At 43.8% G+C, this 20,499-nt stretch overlaps 1 protein-coding gene across 1 annotated transcript in view; it reads left to right on the top strand.

The window, feature by feature from the left end:
• The window catches only part of RAPGEF6 (Rap guanine nucleotide exchange factor 6), a gene marked incomplete at its 5' end in the record, with an annotated part of 96,615 nt that extends 79,519 nt beyond the window's left edge, over positions 1–17,096 (top strand). The window contains 7 exons of the mRNA XM_057385861.1: positions 778–969; positions 2,221–2,355; positions 3,719–3,832; positions 5,968–6,193; positions 7,900–8,411; positions 11,295–11,606; positions 13,338–17,096. Of these exons, the coding sequence (XP_057241844.1) occupies positions 778–969; positions 2,221–2,355; positions 3,719–3,832; positions 5,968–6,193; positions 7,900–8,411; positions 11,295–11,606; positions 13,338–13,363 (1,517 nt within the window). The remainder of the gene's footprint in view (positions 1–777; positions 970–2,220; positions 2,356–3,718; positions 3,833–5,967; positions 6,194–7,899; positions 8,412–11,294; positions 11,607–13,337) is intronic.
• Between the last annotated feature and the right edge of the window lie 3,403 nt (positions 17,097–20,499).

The following is a 20,499-nucleotide window of genomic DNA, read 5'->3' as shown; positions in this document are numbered from 1 at the left end:
ATTATTAAAATTATAATTTTTGAAAACTAGGGGGAAAGCCCCAAGCCCCACAGGTAATAGATGCAGTTGAGATGATACTCAATTGTTGCAGAGCTCATTATTGGGAGGAGGAGTATGTGGAGCATGAGGGAGCTGCCAGCCCTCGTGGTTTTAACTCGGGTGGAGTGAGCACTGACCTGTCCCAGGGATTTTTCTCCCCCCTGGTTGGATTACCCAGTTCAGGGGTTCAGCTCCCCTCTTTCTTTCCTCAGTAATAAACTTCCAGCCTTGCTTTTGGAAGGAGYRAGCAGCWGCAGTGACACTGCAATCCAGARCTTTCCARCAGAATATAAGGAGSAGCAGGATGCCTTAACTTCAGCCTGTGAATTGCTGTGTGATGAAAGCAGAAGCTGAAGCAGTGCCCTGTGCTGTAAATCACTTGTGCCACCTAGTGAAACATCTGATGGCAGTTGCAAAACCACCTGATTCTGAAGGAGATGCTGTTATGCAATTGCACCTTATGTGCAGACATTTAAAATGCAGGYTTGTGGTAGAAATAAACAACATTTTTTGATCTTTTGATTAAGTACCTCCATGGCACTTTCAGGAATTTAGGGCTTTTTTTAAAGCTATTTCACACATCATCTTCAATGTGATGAGATTGTAGTGTTTGAACTAGAAATGGTTTCAAATACAATTTATCTTCTTTATATAGTGGTTCCTTTGTCTGGATGGTTGTACTGCAATAATCCTACAGTTCAAAGTCCTGGATATTCATATGCAGTTTTTCCCTAACAGTGACMAAGAATTTAAGTGAGAGAAGAGGAGGGAAATCCTCCGAAATGTCTCCAGTGCCCATGAGATCAATTGGCCAAACCACTAAAGCCCATCAGCATCAACAAAACCGAATGAGTCAAGTTCTTCAGGTCCCAACTGTGAATTTGTACCCCAGCAGGAAAAAGGGGCTGACAAAGGATCATGTCACATTCAGTGAGTATCTGCACCTGGCTGAGGAGGATTAAAGGTGGGAGGAGCTGTTTATAGCTGGGTGGGTTATGTGAAATACAATTTCATTTAATTAATTCATTTTAAAGCAGGTGGTGCATATTGCTGTGTTTTAAGAGAGCATGCTGGCTACTTAGTCATTTGCACAGTCTTTAATAACTTTTCTTAAAACAGTTAACAGTGAGGTGCTGTCTCCAAATATGCACTTGCTTAATGAAGTCTAATATGTTTAGGTGAAATCATTGGAATAAATCACAGACATTTAATATTTTAACCTCTGGGACAYCATTTTAACAACATTATGGTCAAATGGAGCAACATATATTAGTTACTCCTAGTGAACATAATTTTTTTTTTGTCTCTAAGTTTGCTAGTCTCAAGGCAGTGTATTCTGTATTAAAAAGCTTTTGTCCTATTTACATAACAGTTGTATCATTTGAAAGATACAATTGTGGGTTATTGAATAAAGTTAGCTGCAGTCAGTAAATGATATTAAATTATTTTACAATATAGTGGGCATCAACATAATTTAAAATAGCTTCAGAAAACAGTATATTGCAACATATGAAATACTGTTTCCAGTTAGTATTTGTTTGGTTTCTCCCCTGAAAAGACTGTGCAGTCTGATAAGTTCCGGAAACTTTTCTCAGAGGTGTTTCTTCATTTCTGTGTGATGGTCCATGTTGATCTAACAAGTTGTTGAGAACTTGAAATAACTCCTCAGCACTGTCCTCTGCAGGATGGTCTAATAGTGAGTAAGAAACACCAAAGAAAACTGGCCAAACTGTGGATAGTGCCCATGAGTGTTAATTTGAGAACTCCTGCTTGAGAAGATCTTGAGTTGACCTGTTGGCTGTGACACACRTGGTTTTTAACACAGTCCCAACAGTGCCATGGGCAAGGATTTCCTCCAAGCTKTATACTGCACACAGATTTATWTTTTTTTTACACAGTCCTTTGCCAAAACCACAACGAATGTCTCCATTGCAGTGGTTCCTGCTGGGATGTGGATGTTGCAGCACACTGCAGATGAGCAGGCAGCAGTAGCAGTGGCCACAGCTGATCTGATCTAAATTTAAATGGAGACTGCCTCCTCATGCAGAATTCTCTGAGCATCTGCTCCTCTCTTTGCTGAATCTTCTGACTGTTCAACATGGTGCTTATTTGTAGTTTAAACAGAAATCAGTAACTCAAAAGGAGAATAATACTCAGTAACTGGTGCCATTGTTTTYGTAGGTACGGGCTCTCCACAGAAGTCATTAAGCTTGACTGAGGAAGGAAGTAGTAAGAAACAAACAGATGACACTATGTCCATGGCATCTTCTTTGCACTCCAGCCCACCTGCTTCTCCTCAGGGCTCCCCACGCAAAGGTACGTGTGTGTGGCAGCATCAGTCCCAGGAACTGGAGCCTAAACCAGGGTGGGCAGTGGCAGGAATATTTGTTGGACACGTAAGAGAAGTAGTAGTTTAGAATACTTATGTCAAGAACAGAATCATGTCTTTCTGTGAATAGATATGATTTTCCRATGTATTTACATATTTTGGACCTTTAAGTCACTTAGTATTTCAAAAAAGGGAACAGTTATTTTCTTGAAATACTCTTAAGTCCTGTTGGCAGAATTCCCAATAGATCTGAAGTGCTGACACCTGCCATCATGTGAAGTAAGATTTAGGTGGCCACTTAAATAAATGGGGTTTGCAAACCTAGGAATTTCTTGAAGATGACAGTGTTGGACAGAAGCTGCAGCTACTGAGACAACTTTTGGTCTTGCCCAAGGTAGCTGGAAAATCAGGTGATTAGATAGAGCTGGAGACAGAACGGTGTTGTAGTTCTCCAGGACAGGTGGTTTAGGTTGCTGCAGAACTGCTGGATCCATCTCAATCTCGAGTCGCTGTTCATATTTTTTGTTCTTGTGCACAGGGCTTTGTATACATCCCTGTCTCTCATGATGCCCTGAGAATCCCTTTATTTTTGATGTCTTCGTCTTAAAAGACCTGCATCACTTCATCATTAGTCAACCTTGGATGGGAATTGATTTGAAATCTCTTACCAGCACTCAGTAGCCAGCCCGGGTGCTCGGTGTTGGATGGTGTAAGGCYTCTCTCCCTCCCTTGTGTGCTGCTTTGACTCACTGACAGCCCAGGGCCACCGCGTTGGCATGGCATGGCACGGTGACCTGCTGCATCTTCTCACCCTGCTCAGTGGGAGATCAGGCTGGTCCGTCCACCTCTGCCTTCACAAAATCCTGTTTCCTTTAGGAGAATGCCACTTAYTTTACTTAAACACAAGCATATGTATAAAAAGCTTAAATAGTTGGGTTGCCAGACCTTGCTCCACTGAGACTTCTGAGCATCGCTTATAAACATATTATTTTTGTTAACTTTTATCTGGTTCTTTGAAAAAAGTGTTTTGTTACTTTTGGGATTGTTTCATTAATTCAACTTGCTTTCAGCATATTTTTAGCACTGATCTCATTTGACTGAGATGATCTGTACTTTGTTGTATGTGTTGTGCTAACAGCTCATTGATCTAAAATTAGSTGCTTCACAGACAGCTCAAAGACATAATTTTAGGCATGAACACATTCCACTTAATCTTAGATTTCATTTTCTTTTGAGCTATACCCAAGTGTTACAAATAGGATTGAAGAAAAAAGGATTTAAAATTAGGTTGTTATTTCTGTTATTTATTTCATCATCTGTCATCATCTGTCTGTGTCTACTTCATTGTAGTTGGCAACATCCAAAGGTCTGAGAACTGCAGTCAGATGAATCTCTCTGGCTCTTCCTCATCACTGGCCAGTGAAACCAGCAACAAGAACAGTGGACAGCGCAGCTACGGAATAGGTGGGGCTTTTTTACAAAAGCAAATTCGGATGATTTGCCAAGCCAGAGACAGTTCTGAGAGAAACGCAAAGGCGGACAGAGAGAAAGAGAGTGGAAAGGCAGAAGCTGAGCCTGAACCCACAAAAATAATGGGATTCCGGTTTAGAAGATTTAGGGAAAGAAGCTCCTCCAGGGAAAGAACAGCTTTTATTGCAAAAAGGGAAGCAGAGCCCACTGAAGCATCAGAAAGCAGTGAGAACCCAAAGGAGAAGGACATTGATACTCTGAGTACAGCAAGTATCTATAGCAACAGCAGTGTGTACACATCCTACTGCCTATGCACAAGGACTAGAAGAAGGAGGAAGACTCTCTAATGTATTTTTAGAAGACAGACTGGTGTCCATGTTCTGTCAGATGTCCTGAGTTTATCTAAGTCATTCCAGTGTTATCCATTTCCATGTTTAAGCTGTTTAATGTGCTTCCCTTCCAGATGTTTGTGTCAGTTCTTTATAGCTAATCAGCCTTACAGTGCAGTGAAGACAATAATATGAAGTTTAGAAAATCAAGGAACAGGTACAGTGTCAGTTCAGTTACTTAGTGTGTCACAAATGCCCGTGAAACTGTAAGTTCTGCAACATTTTCTAATTTGACAGTCCCTGATTTGGTGTAAATGGAATGCTCACTTCCAGCATTGGTGTGTATTCCACTGGTCACATCCTCTGTAAATACTTATATTTAGTCTTTTCATACACATGTGCCATTATTTTCAGCCCAGTAAATACTTATATTTAGTCTGTTCATACACATGTGCCATTATTTTCAGCCCAGTAAATACTTATATTTAGTCTGTTCATACACATGTGCCATTATTTTATGGCTCAGCTTTCAGATAGTGTTAATTTCTTTAATAAGGAGGAGCCCCTTTGTTCTCCAGATAGTTGAAGTTCTTGAAGAGTGGTGTCTTAATTTTAAGATACACTGTGAGGACGTTTCTTACTCCAGTACATTTCAGTGAATTTAAAGAGTCACTTAAAAAATGTAAAGAATATTAAATATTAGTTACTGCCTAAGGAAAGGAAACTAAAATTTAATCTAAAAAATGCTGCTCTTAAGTACATTTTTTTCATTCATAAGGTTCAGTTCTCAGTTTGGTGATATTTAATGTTCATATTTGCTCTTAAAATCTTACAGCAATAATCAAAGTTAAGCTGTGAAATTTCAAATGATGAGCTTTGTGCTCAGTGGCTGTAAGCCAGTGTCTCCACTTGCCATAGTGTATCATCTCTGTGTTGTTCATGCATTTAAGGTCATCAGTCTTCTGTGTTAGGTTGTGTGTATCACTGGCATGGCTTTTACACTGCCTTGTCATTTCATTTCTTCACCTAATCAATATAACTATGTGGCGACCCAGCTAAAAGGCACATGTGCAGCAATTTAGGAAAAAAAAGCTTAGCTGAGGTGTTGGATATGTAGGACTGTATACCTTATTTTTTTCTGAAAGAAGTTATTTGAGGGTAAGCCAGGCAGAAAAAAAAATGCATTTTACATTTTGCTCTGAATCTGGTGGGAGGTCTTCAGCTGTTCCCYTTCTGTGGGAACAGAGCTGGAGTCTGGTCCAGCTCCTGCCAAGGTTGTGCTTCCTGCCTTTGCTTCYTTCTCTGTTAGTTTTGGAGCAGATAATAAAACTGAAATGGACCATATGGCTAATCCCTGAGTGCTAATAGCTGGCTTTTACCTTAGTCAGCATCTCCTCCTCCACTGCCAGAATCTTTTTTTGAGTCTTGCATGGCAGAGGAATAATGGGAARTGTGCTGCATTTATACAAAGGAGTCAGAACTTGCAGAGTTGGGAAGACCTAATCTGCCCACCTCTACTGATGCAGTGGCTGCTGATCCTGATTGTGTAGGTTCAAGTGCTGCTCTGGAGAGTAGTGGAGTTGCAGGTGGGTTATTGGRGCCCCTGGACTTGTATTAGTAAATCAGTGCTAGGTGCTGATAGATGCTAAAAGCTTTAGTACCCTAAAATCCTCAGTGGACTGACTTTATCTAAACAGGATTTGCTTGTTTTTCTTCTAAATAGCCTCTGTGTAATGTGTGTGTCAGTACTTTGCTGTCATACATTGACCAAGACATTCTYTTCTCCTCTCCTGTCCTTAGGCTACGCCCTCATACCCTCCACTAAATCCGACAACTTCTCGGACTCCAGTCACAGTGAGATTTCCTCCCGCTCCAGCATCGTCAGCAACTGCTCCGTGGACTCCATGTCAGCAGCACTGCAGGATGAGAGGAGCCTGTCCCAGTCCCTCATTGTGGGGGATTCAGGYGGGGCAGAGAGGAAGGAGCATCCTCAGCCTCTGTCAGAGTACGGCCAGCCCTGCCCAGGGTAAGGTGCTGCTGGGACTCGGTGCCAGGAGGGGTAAGGAGGTGTTGGCCAGGACTCAGTTCTGCACTCCACTGTGGTTATTAAGCTCGTGCTGGAGCACTGGCTGCTCTGTGTGAGCCTGTTTCCATAAGAAGCTTACAGTATTACCTGGGGAGACAGCAGCTTGCTCCCATCGGTGGGGTTCAGCTGGGTATTTCCTGCAGGAGCCTGGAAGCGTGTTAAAAGCCAGGATGATACTTAGCAAATTAGTGCCGTGGTGAGAGACAGCAAAAGAACAACAGGATATTGTCAATTCTCTCTGAGTCAGCAGTGCCAGTCACTTAACATGCTCTAATGTGATTTTTAAGGATTTTTCTAATTAACATTTGCTGCTTAGGCAGACTGGAAGCTTTCTGCCACTGTCTTCCTGACATTTTCCACACACAAGCTCTTGTTACTTCGGTGCAATGAGAATTTGTGCAATGATGCTTTGAACTGGAAGTTTTTTGATATTTCTTGCTAAATGTAGCATCTTGATGCATAGTATTTTATGTGTCTTAATATATCTTGGGAGAGCATTGTCTGTCCTTAGATGTCATGGATTGAACTATGAGTGATGCTCCTTACATTTCTAATTTTTCCAGCACATGGAATTGTAGAAAGCTTTGGGCTGGAAGGGACCTTAGAGATCATCTTGRTCCAATCCCCYTTGCGTGGGCAGGGTCACAGATCAAGGTGCTCCCCACCCCATCCAACCTGGCCTTGAACACTTCCAGGGATGGAAAGAAATGGCTAATTCAGTTTATTTCATAGGGTTATTTAAATGGGAATTTAAAGATGTGCACCATCAAAGAATTCCCTGTTCTAAAAGGCAGAACACACACTGAGTTAATGGTTATTGATTGTTCCTTTATTCCTTAGTTTCAGTGGGTTKTGAGGGAAGAARGTCGATTTTATCCTAGAACTTACWGAAAAGAAAGGAAAAAAAATCTTGCAAATATCTAAGAAACATTCCTTGATTTCTCAGTCAGAGCAAACTGGTGAGGGAGGGTGTTAAATTTTAGYGTTGTGCTGCTTATGCATTTGTTAACACACCCAGAAATAGTTGGGAGACTTGAATAATGTCTAGCAATCATGTCTTCTAAATTTATAMAAACCTGGCTTTATTTCCCCCCCCTTAATTATGCATTTAGAGCAATTAGAGCTTTCAGCAGACATTTCTTTTAAAAAAGGAATTTTGGACTTTGCTTTTCAGAATCTGTCACTCCAGATCGTTCCCACAAATGCTATTTATGACCAATAACTCCAAACGGTCTTGAAATACAACTGCCTCCACTCTGTCTAAACAATTTGGTGTTGCTGCCTGTGAAGGGGTTGGATTTTATTCCAAATACTTATTTTGRTTGTAGTTTGTAAATTTAAAGAAAAAAGTGGTAGCAGACTACAAGTAAGAGGCAATTTACTCCTCTGCTGTCAGGTGCTGTTGCTGTCATTGGTACAGAAAAGCTTCTGTGRGCCAAATTCATGGATCTGGGGTCAGGACTGGAAATTCATGTTGCAAAGTTGTTATTCCCTTGGGAATAACTTCCCTGCTGCAATGGGTTGGAGTAACAGTGTCTCTTGTCARTGCTCCCTTGTGCTTTGACCTTGCTGCTCACCTGTTACAGACCCAGGCTTGTAAAGGCTTACAAGTGTTYTTTCCTGATTTCTGTTGTTTCCCAATGTAGCTGGTCCATCACTAGGCCTGCTCTGATCCGAGGGATGGCGTTCACCTCTTCCATGAGCAGCGAGGAGATCTCCCACGAGCACATCACAGTGGAGGCGGCAGACAGCGGCCGGGGAAGCTGGACTTCATGCTCAAGTAGCTCTCATGACAATTTCCAGAATATCCCAAACCAGAAAAGCTGGGATCTCCTCAATTCCTACCGTCCCACRCAGCTGGACGGACCCATAGCCGAAGTGGATCCCACAAACTGTTACTCTGAGGAGGGGTATTTGTATTCCGAAGCCTTTTCCAAAGCCAACAGGCAATCAAAAGCCAGCGTGGAGCTCGATCAGTCCCGGCAGAGCTGGGCCTCCTCCAGCTCCCTGTCAGACACCTACGAGACAAACTATGGGACAATCAAGCGCAGGGGGCTGGAGAACTCCACRGCGGAGCAGACGGAGGGTTTGGACTCTAAAGCAGGCGCTGATACAGCTTACAAAACTGTTACATCCAGTACAGAAAAAGGCCTGATAGGTAAGCCAAGCCAACAGCTCGTGGAAGCTGCTACATCTGTTTTTCATTTTGATATTAAGTTGTTAAGAAATGACATCAGCAGGTCTGGGGCTGTCTGGCATGTTGAATTCAGCTTCCCACGTGGTTGTAATCAGARCACTACACAGTGTGTTTTCAAGACACATCCTTTTGCATTAGGAATATCAAGATAATAAAAAAGTGCACTTCCCCATCGCTTCAGGAAAACTGTCTTTAGGAAAATGTCAGGCAGTTCTTCTGTGTAGTATGGTATTTTGCTTTTTTGAATGATTTTGGAGGTGTACTCATCACTGTAGAAGTTCCTCTGACAAGGATCAATGACCCCATGCTCCTTACAGTACAGACTTCCCAGGAACCCAGAGCAAAGAGCGTGACTGCAGAGTGGTGTGGAGCTCACCTGCCTCTTWGGAGCTGGGACACCTTTCATCCACAGGGCTTTGGTCTCTGAAAGCTCCAGGGCAAAGAAAGATTCCTTTCCTGTCTTTGCTATTTTAAGGTGCCATTTATGTGATTAAACAGCTGCAGTTTGGCTCCTTATGAAAGGAAAAATCTTCAAGATGTTCTTTCAAATATGCATAGTTCTATCCAGCAAGATGTTCTTCCCCCATTCTCGTGAGTTCAGTAGCTGAAACTAAAGGAACTGGGCTAGCAGCAAGATAAAACATGGAATGCAAAGCTTTCTAAGACTATGAGTCAAGGGTGCAGCTGAAATGCAGTTTAATTACTGAGTGGATTGCTGGAGGGGTTTATGTTATCAAAGATAATTGCCTGAATAAACATTGCACTTAGGGCGGAGGTCTTGGGTTGTGTTCCTCCTTCTTGGCTTTGGAGAAGAAATTGTGGTGGAGCCTTGCAGAAAATTTGCTCCCAACTCACTGCTGTGCCTGTGCTCTGCCTTTGCAGCCTCTGAGATGTGTTAGGAGAGGGCAGGTTCACTGTTCAGTACATGCTGTCTTTGCTGACAGCTCTTGCTCTTCCTTTTAATTCTCTTTCTGTTCTGCACYGTGTTGCTGCGAGGAGCACTCACAGAGTGCTGGAGCAGAGCACATGTATGTCCTGTCAGGTAAAAATCTGATACAGGAGGRTATAATTCCAGGTTTTCAAATGCAAATCCATTAGCTGTTCACCATCACACAGTATGCCCAAGATACCTTCACTTTATTTCACCTTTTATAAAATACTAGAGTTTGAATGTGACAAATTATTCTTGCATTCCCCCAGTAGACAAAAGGTTAGCTCTAGAGAGCCTGAAGCTTTCTCCTTTGAAGGAGAACATACCCACCCTCATCATTCCTTCTGCAAATCCAGCCAAGACTGGAGCTGAGGTGAGGACCCAGCCCTTCCCCATCCCTGCAGGGAAGAGCAGACCCTCCTCACTTCCTGTGCTTTCTCATAGAGACCCCATTCASAGGTAGTTAAATGAAAATAAACCCTGGAATTCAACAGTATAAATCTCTGCCTGTACCCACGTGTTTCTGCTAAAGCCCAGACTGACTGAATTTGGGTTTGGTTGTTTTACTGTTAGCCCAAGCATGAGMTGAGGCCAGCAGGTATGAACCAGCTTGTGTTCCTGATTCTAAAACCTGGAATCTCACAAGTCTACAACACAGTAACAAATATTGCTTTGTTTTTCATCCCTTCACATTCTTCTAAGATAAGAAACTATTACTTTTGCTGAAATAAATGAAACTAATGAACATGCACTGTTTAAAATAGATCCACAGGAGGAATGCAAATTCACTTAACTAACAGATTAAAAAAAWTGCCTTGGCTTTGAAACTTTCCTGTTGCAACATGTGCATGGAAAAAAGCCCAATTTAACATGCAYATGAGCCCCAGACCTGGGGTGGGAGGGATGGGAGGCAACCTAAGAAAAGTTAAATTTTGGATTGAGAGCCTCTATGACTTGAACTGCTGCTGAACAGGGCAGGAAGGGAGAAGATGAATTATGTGGCATGGACATTGGAAATAAATAATATTGATTGTAGCCTTTTCATGRCTGCACAAGGTGTAATGCAGCCATTCCAAAGGCTATTTCCATGGCTGCTCCTGGTTATTTCTCACTTGTAAACGGAGAACATAGTTTAGATAAGGATATAAAAGAAAACAAAACAAAAAAACAAAGGGGAAAAAAAATAGAAATTAAAAGTATGGATGTGATAAGCAATTATTCACTATATGAAAATGTAAATTAATGCAGGCTCACTATAGTCTGCCTCATAGGACCAGTTTTATGTGATGCTATTTTTTTTTCTTCCTATAGCATAGCTGGATGGTTTCATGTCTTTATACACRTCAGTTGAAACGGTGATATTTTATTATAATGAGTTTGTGTTAAGCCACTGACCTCTTTTGGGTGATGAAGTGGATGTTGGAAGTCAACCAGCAGTTCTTGCTGTCTAACACTAGCATGCTGTGTGAAGTGACTTTGGGCTGGTTGCCTTAATTCCTTCTGTTTGAGTTTCCCAGCCTGCAGCAGGCAGCAGACTTGGCTGTGCTGGCTCTCCATYGTCCTGGAGAGCTCCAGAGCATCCCCTGGTGCAGCAGGGCCACAGGAGTAGGGACTGTAATGAGAGCTGTTAATTGCAGCCTGAATGCAGATGAGCTTAGAGTCCTGTTCCCACTCAGTTGGCATCTCACCTAAGGAGTTTATGGGTTCTCGTGCTACTCTGACCTATTAAAATAAATAGAAAATAGAAATGAAGGCATAAATACCTGCCTGCTGTCGTTATAACCAGTGTTTCTGCATTTGCATTTTGTTATCAGTTTCTGTTTTGCCATTGTAACATTTCATGATTTTTTAACGTTTTGTTTCCTTTGTTTTTTTCTTCTTTAACATTTCCATYGCTTATTTCTCGTGCCCAGTGTACTGTGTCACCTCACCTAAGAAGGACGATAGGTATAGGGAGCCACCGCCCACCCCTCCGGGATATATGGGGATTTCTTTAGCGGACATAAAGGAAGGATCGCCCCACCACCCACACCTCAAACCTCCAGACTATAGTGTGGCAGTGCAGAGGTCAAAGATGCTGCACAGTGACCTCTCTAGACTTCCAGCAGCTGCTGTCGGTAGTGACCCGGTGGCCTGTGTCTCCTCGAGGATGCCTCAGTGGCACGGCCGGCAGCCGTCCAGCCCCAGGCTAGCAGAGCTGCCTGACGCAGATAGTGAAGAGGATGGTAGGTGAACTCCTGGCTGGGGAGCGGGGCTGTGCAGGGGGCACTGACACCCACGGGCTGGGCTTTTTCTCGGGGCCTTCTTGGAGATTAAAAGCGAATTAATCTCGGATTCCACAGGGGTGTTTGTGTGGCTGCGTGCACACGCGTGGCTGTGTATGTCATGCAGAGCTGTGTGCATGTACATACACGTTCAAAGCCAAGAATGCCTTCCCCCTAGAAAAAGCATGTTGGCACCAARCAGACTCAAATKATATATAAATAAATATATAAAAATATACCTGTAAGATCTCCCAAAGTGCAGCTGAGACACATAAGAACACGTAGATACTGGTTTGGTTTTTTTTTTTCCTTTAAAATCTGTCCCCTCTCGAACAGTGATGAGACACTGACAGGCTACATGTGGAAAAACTCCAGTCACCTTGGGCTGATTAACTGGTGTCCCAGTGGTTTGGCTGGCATCAGGATGATGGTCTAAAATAAGTGATTTGGATTTGGTGGAGTRAACTCATTTCATTTGTATTCAGGTGTGCTGGCATTGAGCCACCTTATRCCTCAACAGATATTTTTGGTGGTTGAGTTTCAAAATATTGAACAAAATAATAGTAAACTTCTGTTCTTTTGGAGAGTGCATTTGATGAAAGCTGTGTTCTCTGCCTAACCTGGCCTGACAGTGTCTCTTCCAGTTCATTTTTCATGATCTTGTTTGAAGCAACAGCCAATGCTGCCATTGCAGCTCGGGGTGACCAAAATGTGAGAGGATTTTCTGATAAAGACTGCTTTTATATTGAATCAAAACTTACTTCAGGTCAGGGGAATTTCTGCTTAATTGTTTATCTGCTGAYTTGCTTTTAATTTCTGTGCACCGGTGTGATCTCTCTGTACCCTTTGCTGGTGAACTCATTTTTTTATTAGAATGTTGTGATCATTTCCTTCCATTTCAGTCTGATTTAAAATGAGCCTGTATTTAGAGTAAAACAATTTCTGATGCAAAATGATTGTATCTTGGCCTTTTAAAATATGTAAGCAGTATTTAACATATATATTAGTACTGCAGTTCAAACTTACAGTAAATGTAAAATTGTCCAGCATTAATTCCATTGTGTTTTTGATGTAAAAATAAGGAAGTCATTGCTTCAAACATTCAAATCCAAATTTTTCTAAGCTAAATTTAACTGTACGCTTTTAGAGACACCTATTTTACTATTTTTGAAGTGCTTGGTTAATTTTATTTGGGATTAAATGCTCACTGCATGAAAATTTGCTGGCTCTTTTCCCAAATCCATAGCTTTTGGCATACTGGGAGCTGCATGCTGGTAATTTTTGGAGGATCTGGGATTTTCTGTTTTGCAATATGTATTTATCGTATGACCATCATACCTCAGGCTGCAGAAGCTGTGGCTGCCCCATCCCTGGAAGGGCACAAGTCCAGGTTGGATGGGGCTTGGAGCAACCTGRAGGGTGTCCCTGCCTATRGCATGGAGTTGGAATGAGATGGTTTATAAGATCCCTTCCAACCCAAACCATTCTGTGATCATGTGATTGCCTGAGGATCTGATAAATGTGATATGGAATGTGTAGTGATCAATGATAAAGACAGTGAAAACACGCTGCTCAAGGGGTGAAGTTGTCACAGACCCACTGTGATCACATCACTGGGGGCTGCTCTGTGCACTGAGTGCCCAGGGTGGGGACTGGTGGAATAACTGCCTGTTTCTTTCTCYTGTTTTGCAGAAGATGAACAAGTATCAGCAGTTTAACCCTTGGGCTCTGTGTGTGAGCCACTCACAACACAAGGGACGTGGGGAGAAGGACTCATGGTTCCGTTAGCGACCGCTGACCACTTGCTGCTACTGACCTCAGACCTTGCCTCTGTCACAGACCAGATGGAACGGGTTGGATCACCTCTCTACACCTTCCTTCACTCTGCCACCACACCACAGAAGCTATTTCTGCCTGTGGAACAGAAAATCCTGTTCAAGGAGTGTGCTGACTGCCTGGATGCCATCATGGGTACCCAGAGATGGACCGAGCCTGGTGCGTTGGGGGAGGACCAGTTGTCACCACCACTTGAAACCTGGAAGCATTTTTCTGTATGATACCATATAATCCTTTGGTAGTTTCCATTGTCATTATTTTCTACATGACCGTTAGAAGTCTGAGAGTGTTATTTTACAAACTTTAAAAAAAAAAAAAAAGCTATCAAAATGTCAGCAAAAGCGAAGGACGTTGCTGAAGTATCTGAAAATAATTTATTAATTTAATTTTTTTTAAATGGGAATTTCCTTTATTTGCGTTGGGAGTGCTCTGGTTGGCTAATATAAATGTTTAGTCAATGTGGCAGTAAATTAGCTGCACATCAACTGTTGTGCTCTYGAAATAAACACAGAAAAGTAGAAAYGGGCCATTACAGGTGAAGAAATTTATAGATTTTAGAGTGGGTTTAGATTTAATATGAGTAGAGCCCAAAGCCCTGCAGAGCAGTGTGTCAGGCCAGCACTCCTGCTGCTCCCGTCCCACACAGACACAGCAGAAATCTACTGTCCTCTAAGGATTTTTAATTTTTTTTTTTTTAATTCTCTAGTTGCCAGCCAACTAAGACAATAGTTGGTGCTCTCCTCCCTTCTTAAGGAATGTTTGAAATGTGGAAGCTGTAGCTTATGGGGAGCATTTGGGGAGATCTGAAGCTCTCCCAAAAGATTTTTAACCAGGTTTTGCCCTGCAGAGTTCAACATSCAAAGCATGTTCTAAAACTCAAAACTCAGCTGTGTGTTGTGGTTTTTATGATCATCCCACACATCCTGGCCTTTTCCCAGAGTTGCACAGGATTTAGGTGCAAAGGTTATCTTTGAAAAAAATAATAAAATAATTATAAATCACCTACCTTTCACAATAAAATTTGTGAAACTGATTAATAAATRAGAGAGTGCTTATAGAAGAGCCTAATGCATTTTATGATGGATTAAAAAACCCTGTGGTGTATATCAGGAAAATACAGATGATCTCAAACCATTTTGTTTTAAATCCTAGTTAAAAATCCTGGTGTCGTTGATGTCAATGAGAGTTTTGACTTACAGCCAACCAGTATTAACCCATGATCCTCTAGTTTGACTGTARTCAAAAGAATTGCTTCTTTGATGTAAATTTAGCCAGCCAGAGTGCAGAGGGGTAGAACTGGAAATACCTACAGGTTTTTCTTTCCTAACTTTCTTTTCTTTCTCTCTTTACTTTCTTTCTTTTCTTTTTCTTTCTTTTTTGTCTCTCTTTCTTTCTGTACATGACACCCCATTCTAGTGTTAAAACCAGACATGAATGTGTGAATATGTATTTAAACATTTAATTGTAAATCTTTGTTGTGATGTTTACAGCCTRAGCTAGAAAGATGATGTTTGTCATTTTTACAGTGCCTCAAAACTGATTTCTATATCCATAGTTGTGAAAAGCTTTAAGGGTTTTTTTTTTTTAACCTGTATGTGTGCAGGGGTGTGAGGTGAATGCAACATTTTTGGAAAATGCCACAAGTACCAAAAACAACCCAAAGCCTTTGATGTGCTTTGTTCATAGCAGCTCGGGGCTGATGCAGCCAGGTGGATGTGAATGACCCAGCCTGTGTCTGCCCTCAGAGCAGTGCCAGGTCCAGCATTGCCTGCAATGTTCCTGTACTCCTTGGAATTGGGAAGGTGCAAATGAACAGTGATGCTGAGGAAGGGGATGCTTAATTTATAAACTCATTGGTTGGCTGTTTCTTGAATTTTTGGCACAAGTATCTGAGAAGCAAATGGTTGAAAAAATACATTAAAATCCACTTGAGGTATGGCATAATAAATGCATTTTGCTTTCTCGAGGCCTTAATGAATATAATGAACCTGCACAGGCCTTAATGAGTAAAGGTTAATGTGTCAAAGCAATGCAGGCAGAACAAGTRTTTTCAGCACATGCAATATTGATAATAGAACTGTTGAACTGATATTCCTGTGGGATGTAAATCCTGGTCTTGCCATCCCACCATCAGCTGTAGTTCCTCGTTAACTTCTACATGGAAACAGCAGGCTTTGTGGTCCGTCAGAAAATCATCTGCCTTGTGCCAGGTGAATGAAACCCTACAATTCCTTGGCCTTGGACGGGGAGCTGCAGCTGATCCCAGCCTGTTGAACAAAACTATAGGGGATGGGGGTTACTAAAGTGGCTTCCTTTCCCCCCAAAACCCAGTAGTGCTGCCTTTGAGGATGCAGGGAAGCCCCTGTGGGGAGCAGGATCAGGGTCTCCTGGCAGCCAGCAAGAGCAGCTGAATCAATCACCCATCCARCCATGGTGTTTGGTGGTGTTTGCACATCAACAGCATCCGTCTGTTCCACAGGGCTTGGCACACACTGAGGAGTTGTGGAATGAGTGAAAGTCTCGCTAATCATATTCTCCTAATAGCCACCACAGCTGGTGTACATAAATCATGCATAAACCATGGACACATGAGCTATTCCTGCTTCTCCTGCCTCGCACTGTGTGGCTTTCTGCTGCTCCTTGCTGGGCTTTTTGTTTGTTTGTTTGTTTGTTTGTTTTTAACTCAACCGATCACATTGATTGGGGCCAATAGCCAAATGTATTGTGTCTGGTGTGGGTTTGAAGAGACATTATCCCTTTTTTTTGATAATTCAGGCAGAAGCAAGCTAGTGGTTAGTACCTGTTGTGCACTGCTTTGTTGAAGTGATGTCGTCTGGACCACAGACCCTGACTTGGTACCTCTGCCAGGTTCTTCTGGCTCAGGCTCTGATGCTGATGAACAGTTATGGTGCCTCACGTTGTGTTCTTCCACTGCCATACCTGGGTTTGCTCACTCCCTTCTCGTCGTTTGCTCCTGACTTCTTGGTGAAAGATGCATTTCAGATTTTTGTGATTGAAGCACACAGTGTTTCGTTATAAATCTCAAATTTCCAATTAATTCCTGAGAATTTGTGCAGTGTAGTTTGGTAAAACTGAATTAGCCTCTCCAGTTGCAGACAGGGCAAAATGAAGTCACTGAACCTCTGAGCACTGGGTTTATCTCCTAAATACACAAAAGAATGGAAAGGCAATGACTCTGGATGTTTGCAGCTCACATTTCTGCAATGTGGACACATTTTGGGTGTTCGCCAACAATGTGAGGCCTTCCTGGCTCCTTCCTTTTGCCTTTACTCAGATGAGTTTGTGGGTGCGGCCTCACCTCGACTCTTGTGTGTGAATTTTGGGCACCACAATGTGAAAAAGACATGAAGCTATTGGAGAGCATCCAAAGGAGGACACGAGGATGGGGAGAGGTATGGAGAGGGGAAGCCTTACGAGGAGTGCCCAGGCCACTTGGTCTCTTCAGCCTGGAGAATAGGGGAGAGAGAGCTCATTGCAATCTGCAGCATCCCCCTGAGTTCTGAGTTCATCTGTTCACTCTCATAACCAGTGACAGTCCCGAGGGAATGGCCTGAAGCTGTGTCAGGGCARGTTTAGGCTGAGCRTCAGGAARAGGTTTTGYSCCCAGAGGGTGTTTGGGCACTGGAACAGCTCCCCAGGGCAGTGGCACAGCACCAACCCTGACAGAGCTCAAGGAGMGTTTGGACAAGGCTCTCGGGCACGGGGTGGGRTTGTTGGGGATGGGGCTGTGCAGGGCCAGGRGTTGGGATCATGATCCTGATGGGTYCCTTCCAGCTCAGCAGATTCTGTGATTCCAGCTGAGTGGTGCTGCATTGGGAGGTTCTCAGAGCCCATTTCTTGGGATGGGGTGTGCTGGGGTCCCAGAGGCACAGGGGGTCCCCAAGGCTGAACCTGCCAGTGATGCCACTTGCAGAGGAGCCTGTGGGGTATCAGGGGTGTTCCAAAACCTCTCCCAGCACCTCCCAGATCATTTTATTGCAGGCAACAGTGAGAAAACAACCCTGTCATTTAGATTTTTGTAAAACATTTGATTTTTTTAAAGGATATACTTACCACTGCCTTTGCAAAAAGAGAAGAAAAAAGGGATACTCTCTCTTTAGAAAAGCTTTACACATTATATTTTAGAACGCTTGTATAGAGGGTAATCTATCCTGAATTCCCAACCCAGCTTTTGCTTCTGTTGTGCTTTTTATTGTTTTATCTTTATTTTTGATATTCCTGGAATGCAGTTTAGCTTGGTATTAATTAAATTCTAAATATGTGAGCATATTGGCAAAACTGCACAGATGTAATGATATTCCAATAGCAATTGTACTGCACAAGTCAGTGATTGTAAAGTATTCTGTAACAAGCAATGTTTGTCTCCTATTTTTTGATACCTCTTACACTTATGTCTTTTAGAAAGACAGTGCCTCTGTATGCTTTTTGTATTTTTACTGAGTGATTGTAAATATTTGTTATATTTTTGGTTAAGAGAATGTTTAAAAGTACTGTTTATTATCCAATCTATTAATATGTTGGAATCAATAAACAATCAACATATATGAATCGTTTTCAGCAGCTGTTTTCTGGCAGCCAGGGGAGGATGGAGCTGAGGTGGTGCAGAGCTGGGGAGGGCCTGGTGGGAGTGATGCTCACTTCAGGGTCAGAGAGGAGCCACCCCTGAGTGATTTTATTGTGTTTTCACAGTGAAGACAATACAGACATGGGTTTTCAGAGGGCTGGAGCACCTCCTCTATAAAAACAGGCTGAGACAGCTGGAGTTGTTCAGACTGGAGAAGAGAAGGGTCTGKGGAGACCTTRGAGCCCCTTTCAGTRTCTAAAGGGCTCCAGGAGAGCTGGAGAGGGCCTTTGGACAAGGGGAAATGGCTTTAATCTGAAGGAGGGCAGGATTAGTTTGGATTTGAGGAAGAATTTCTTGCATATGAGGGTGCTGAGGCCCTGGCACAGGTTGCCAGAGACGCTGTGGCTGCCCCATCCCTGGAAGTGTCCAAGTTCAGGCTGGATGGGGCTTGGAGCAACCTGGGATMGTGGAAGGTGTCCCTGCCCATGGCAGGAGTGGAGGGGTTGGAGTAGACCTTGAAGGGTCCCTTCCCAYCCAAACCATTCTATAATTCTCTGATCTTTCCCACGTCCCTGGCTCCTGTGGCTGCTGCCTCCACACCAGCCCAGAATGACCAGACAGAGCCTGAGGGAGCAGCATTTGGTGCCTCCCTGACCTTCACCCTGTGCAGCACACACAGATGGAGGTGAGTGCAGGCAGGCAGGGTGGATGCACAGAGATGAAAATACCTTTCTCCCCCTCATTTTTGCACAGGGCCCGTGGTCCCTGGCCACCCTGGTGTGGTGCTGGAGGTGGAATGGGCAAGGGGAGCAGGAGCTGTGCTGRGAACCTGCCCTGGCTGGCATGGCCACTTCTGAGTGCATTTCCCCTCCATTCATGTACTGATCATACAAAAGGTAAGCACTGTGGGAATTTTATGGGTAAGGGCATTTTTTATCCAGGGAGCAGGACGCTTGTGTAATGAAGGATTCTTTGCTGGCAAGAAAAGCTTGCTTTGCAGCTTCCTGTGCTTTGCTGCCCAGTGCAAATGGCATTTTCCTCCCTGTGCAGCCCTTTCCCTGCCCTGGACAGGGGATGTGGCTGCACATATGCTGCAGGTCAGATGAGAGCTGAGCTTTGTCTTCACCATCTTACTCCCCCAGTGGGATTTTCCGGTTTTAAATCGCAGAATGGTTTGGGTGGGAAGGGGCCTTGACACTCACCCAGTTCCAGCCCCTGCCGTGGGTGAGGATGCCTTCCASCAGCCGGGATGCTCAGAGCCCTCTCCAGCCCCGCCTTGTTCTCAAAAACTTGTTCAATACCAGCCTGGTTCTGTTCCCGGGAATCTTTGATTTTGGGCAGTTTCTGGCGGGTGGTTAGGTTTTTTGTTTTGCTTTTTTTAACGTCTGAAATCTTCCGTTGGGGTTGAAGCAGGCGAAGGAGCGGAGCTGCCAGCAGAGGCCAGCATTGGCCGTGGTTTGTGCGCGCTGTGCTGCGGGGACACGGGGACATTCTGGGGGTCACCTGCTGCTCTCCAGCCACGGGCAGCCCTGGACCCTCGGCAATGTCTGCAGGGACAGTGTGGAGCCCTGYGGTGMGGGAGGATGTGGGGTTTTAGCCGGKCACTTTGCATTTAGGGCTGTCCGAGGCGCCCGGTCCCGATTTCTCCCTCCTGTGCCTGGATGCTCCCCTTTCACCCGTGATGGTTATCCCACCCTGGGGCAGCCGAGTCCTTTTCTCCTCCGAAGGGAGGCTGGGCAGTGTTTCTTCCCGTGGCAGAAGGATCAGCAGCTGGGAGGACACTGTGGGAAGGCAGCGAGTCAGTGTCAATCCGATTTTGTTTGAAGATTTAACCATTGCTTGTTACACTGCAGTAGTGCCGTGTGTTATTTGCTCACGGAGAAGTCGAGAATTGTCCCTCCAAAGCAAATACGAAAAGAGAGATGAATTCCCWCTCCCTCCACAGGAAATTGCTCACCCGGCAGATGCTGCCTGCTGGAATCTGTTTTCTCTTTGCCGTAAGGGAGAAGGCAAGAGCTGCCCTGGCAGCAGCAGGGTCACAGCCCGAGGTGTCCCCACTGCCTGGGGACTCGCCCAGAGGGCTCTGCAGACAGGGCAGCCAGTGCTTTCAGCCACTCATCATTTATTAACAGGGKAAAATGTGCTGGAGAGACCATGTTTGAGCACCAGGAGGACTAAAACCTGTCCCTGCACCATTCTYCCCTCTGGGTTGAATTCCTACAGTTTTGGGGCTGGAGTAAATGGATTTCTCCTTGTCCAACCTTAATTCAGGAGCAGCACTACAGCTCTGTGGTGTTTGTGCCGTGTGCTTTCAGGCTGTGGCATCAGTTCTTGTGGTCTGACCCAGAATTTGCAGTATTTTCAGCTTTCCCGAAGATCCAGGTCCTGGAGGCACGTGATGACATGAACTGATGACATTTTGGTGTGTGGGGG

The sequence above is a fragment of the Malurus melanocephalus genome, unplaced genomic scaffold (genome assembly GCF_030028575.1).
Source record: "Malurus melanocephalus ecotype Western Australia unplaced genomic scaffold, MMel_1.1 scaffold_882, whole genome shotgun sequence".
NCBI lineage: Eukaryota > Metazoa > Chordata > Aves > Passeriformes > Maluridae > Malurus > Malurus melanocephalus.
Note: the sequence above shows the minus strand (reverse complement) of the source record. Positions and strands in the feature narration are given on the sequence as shown.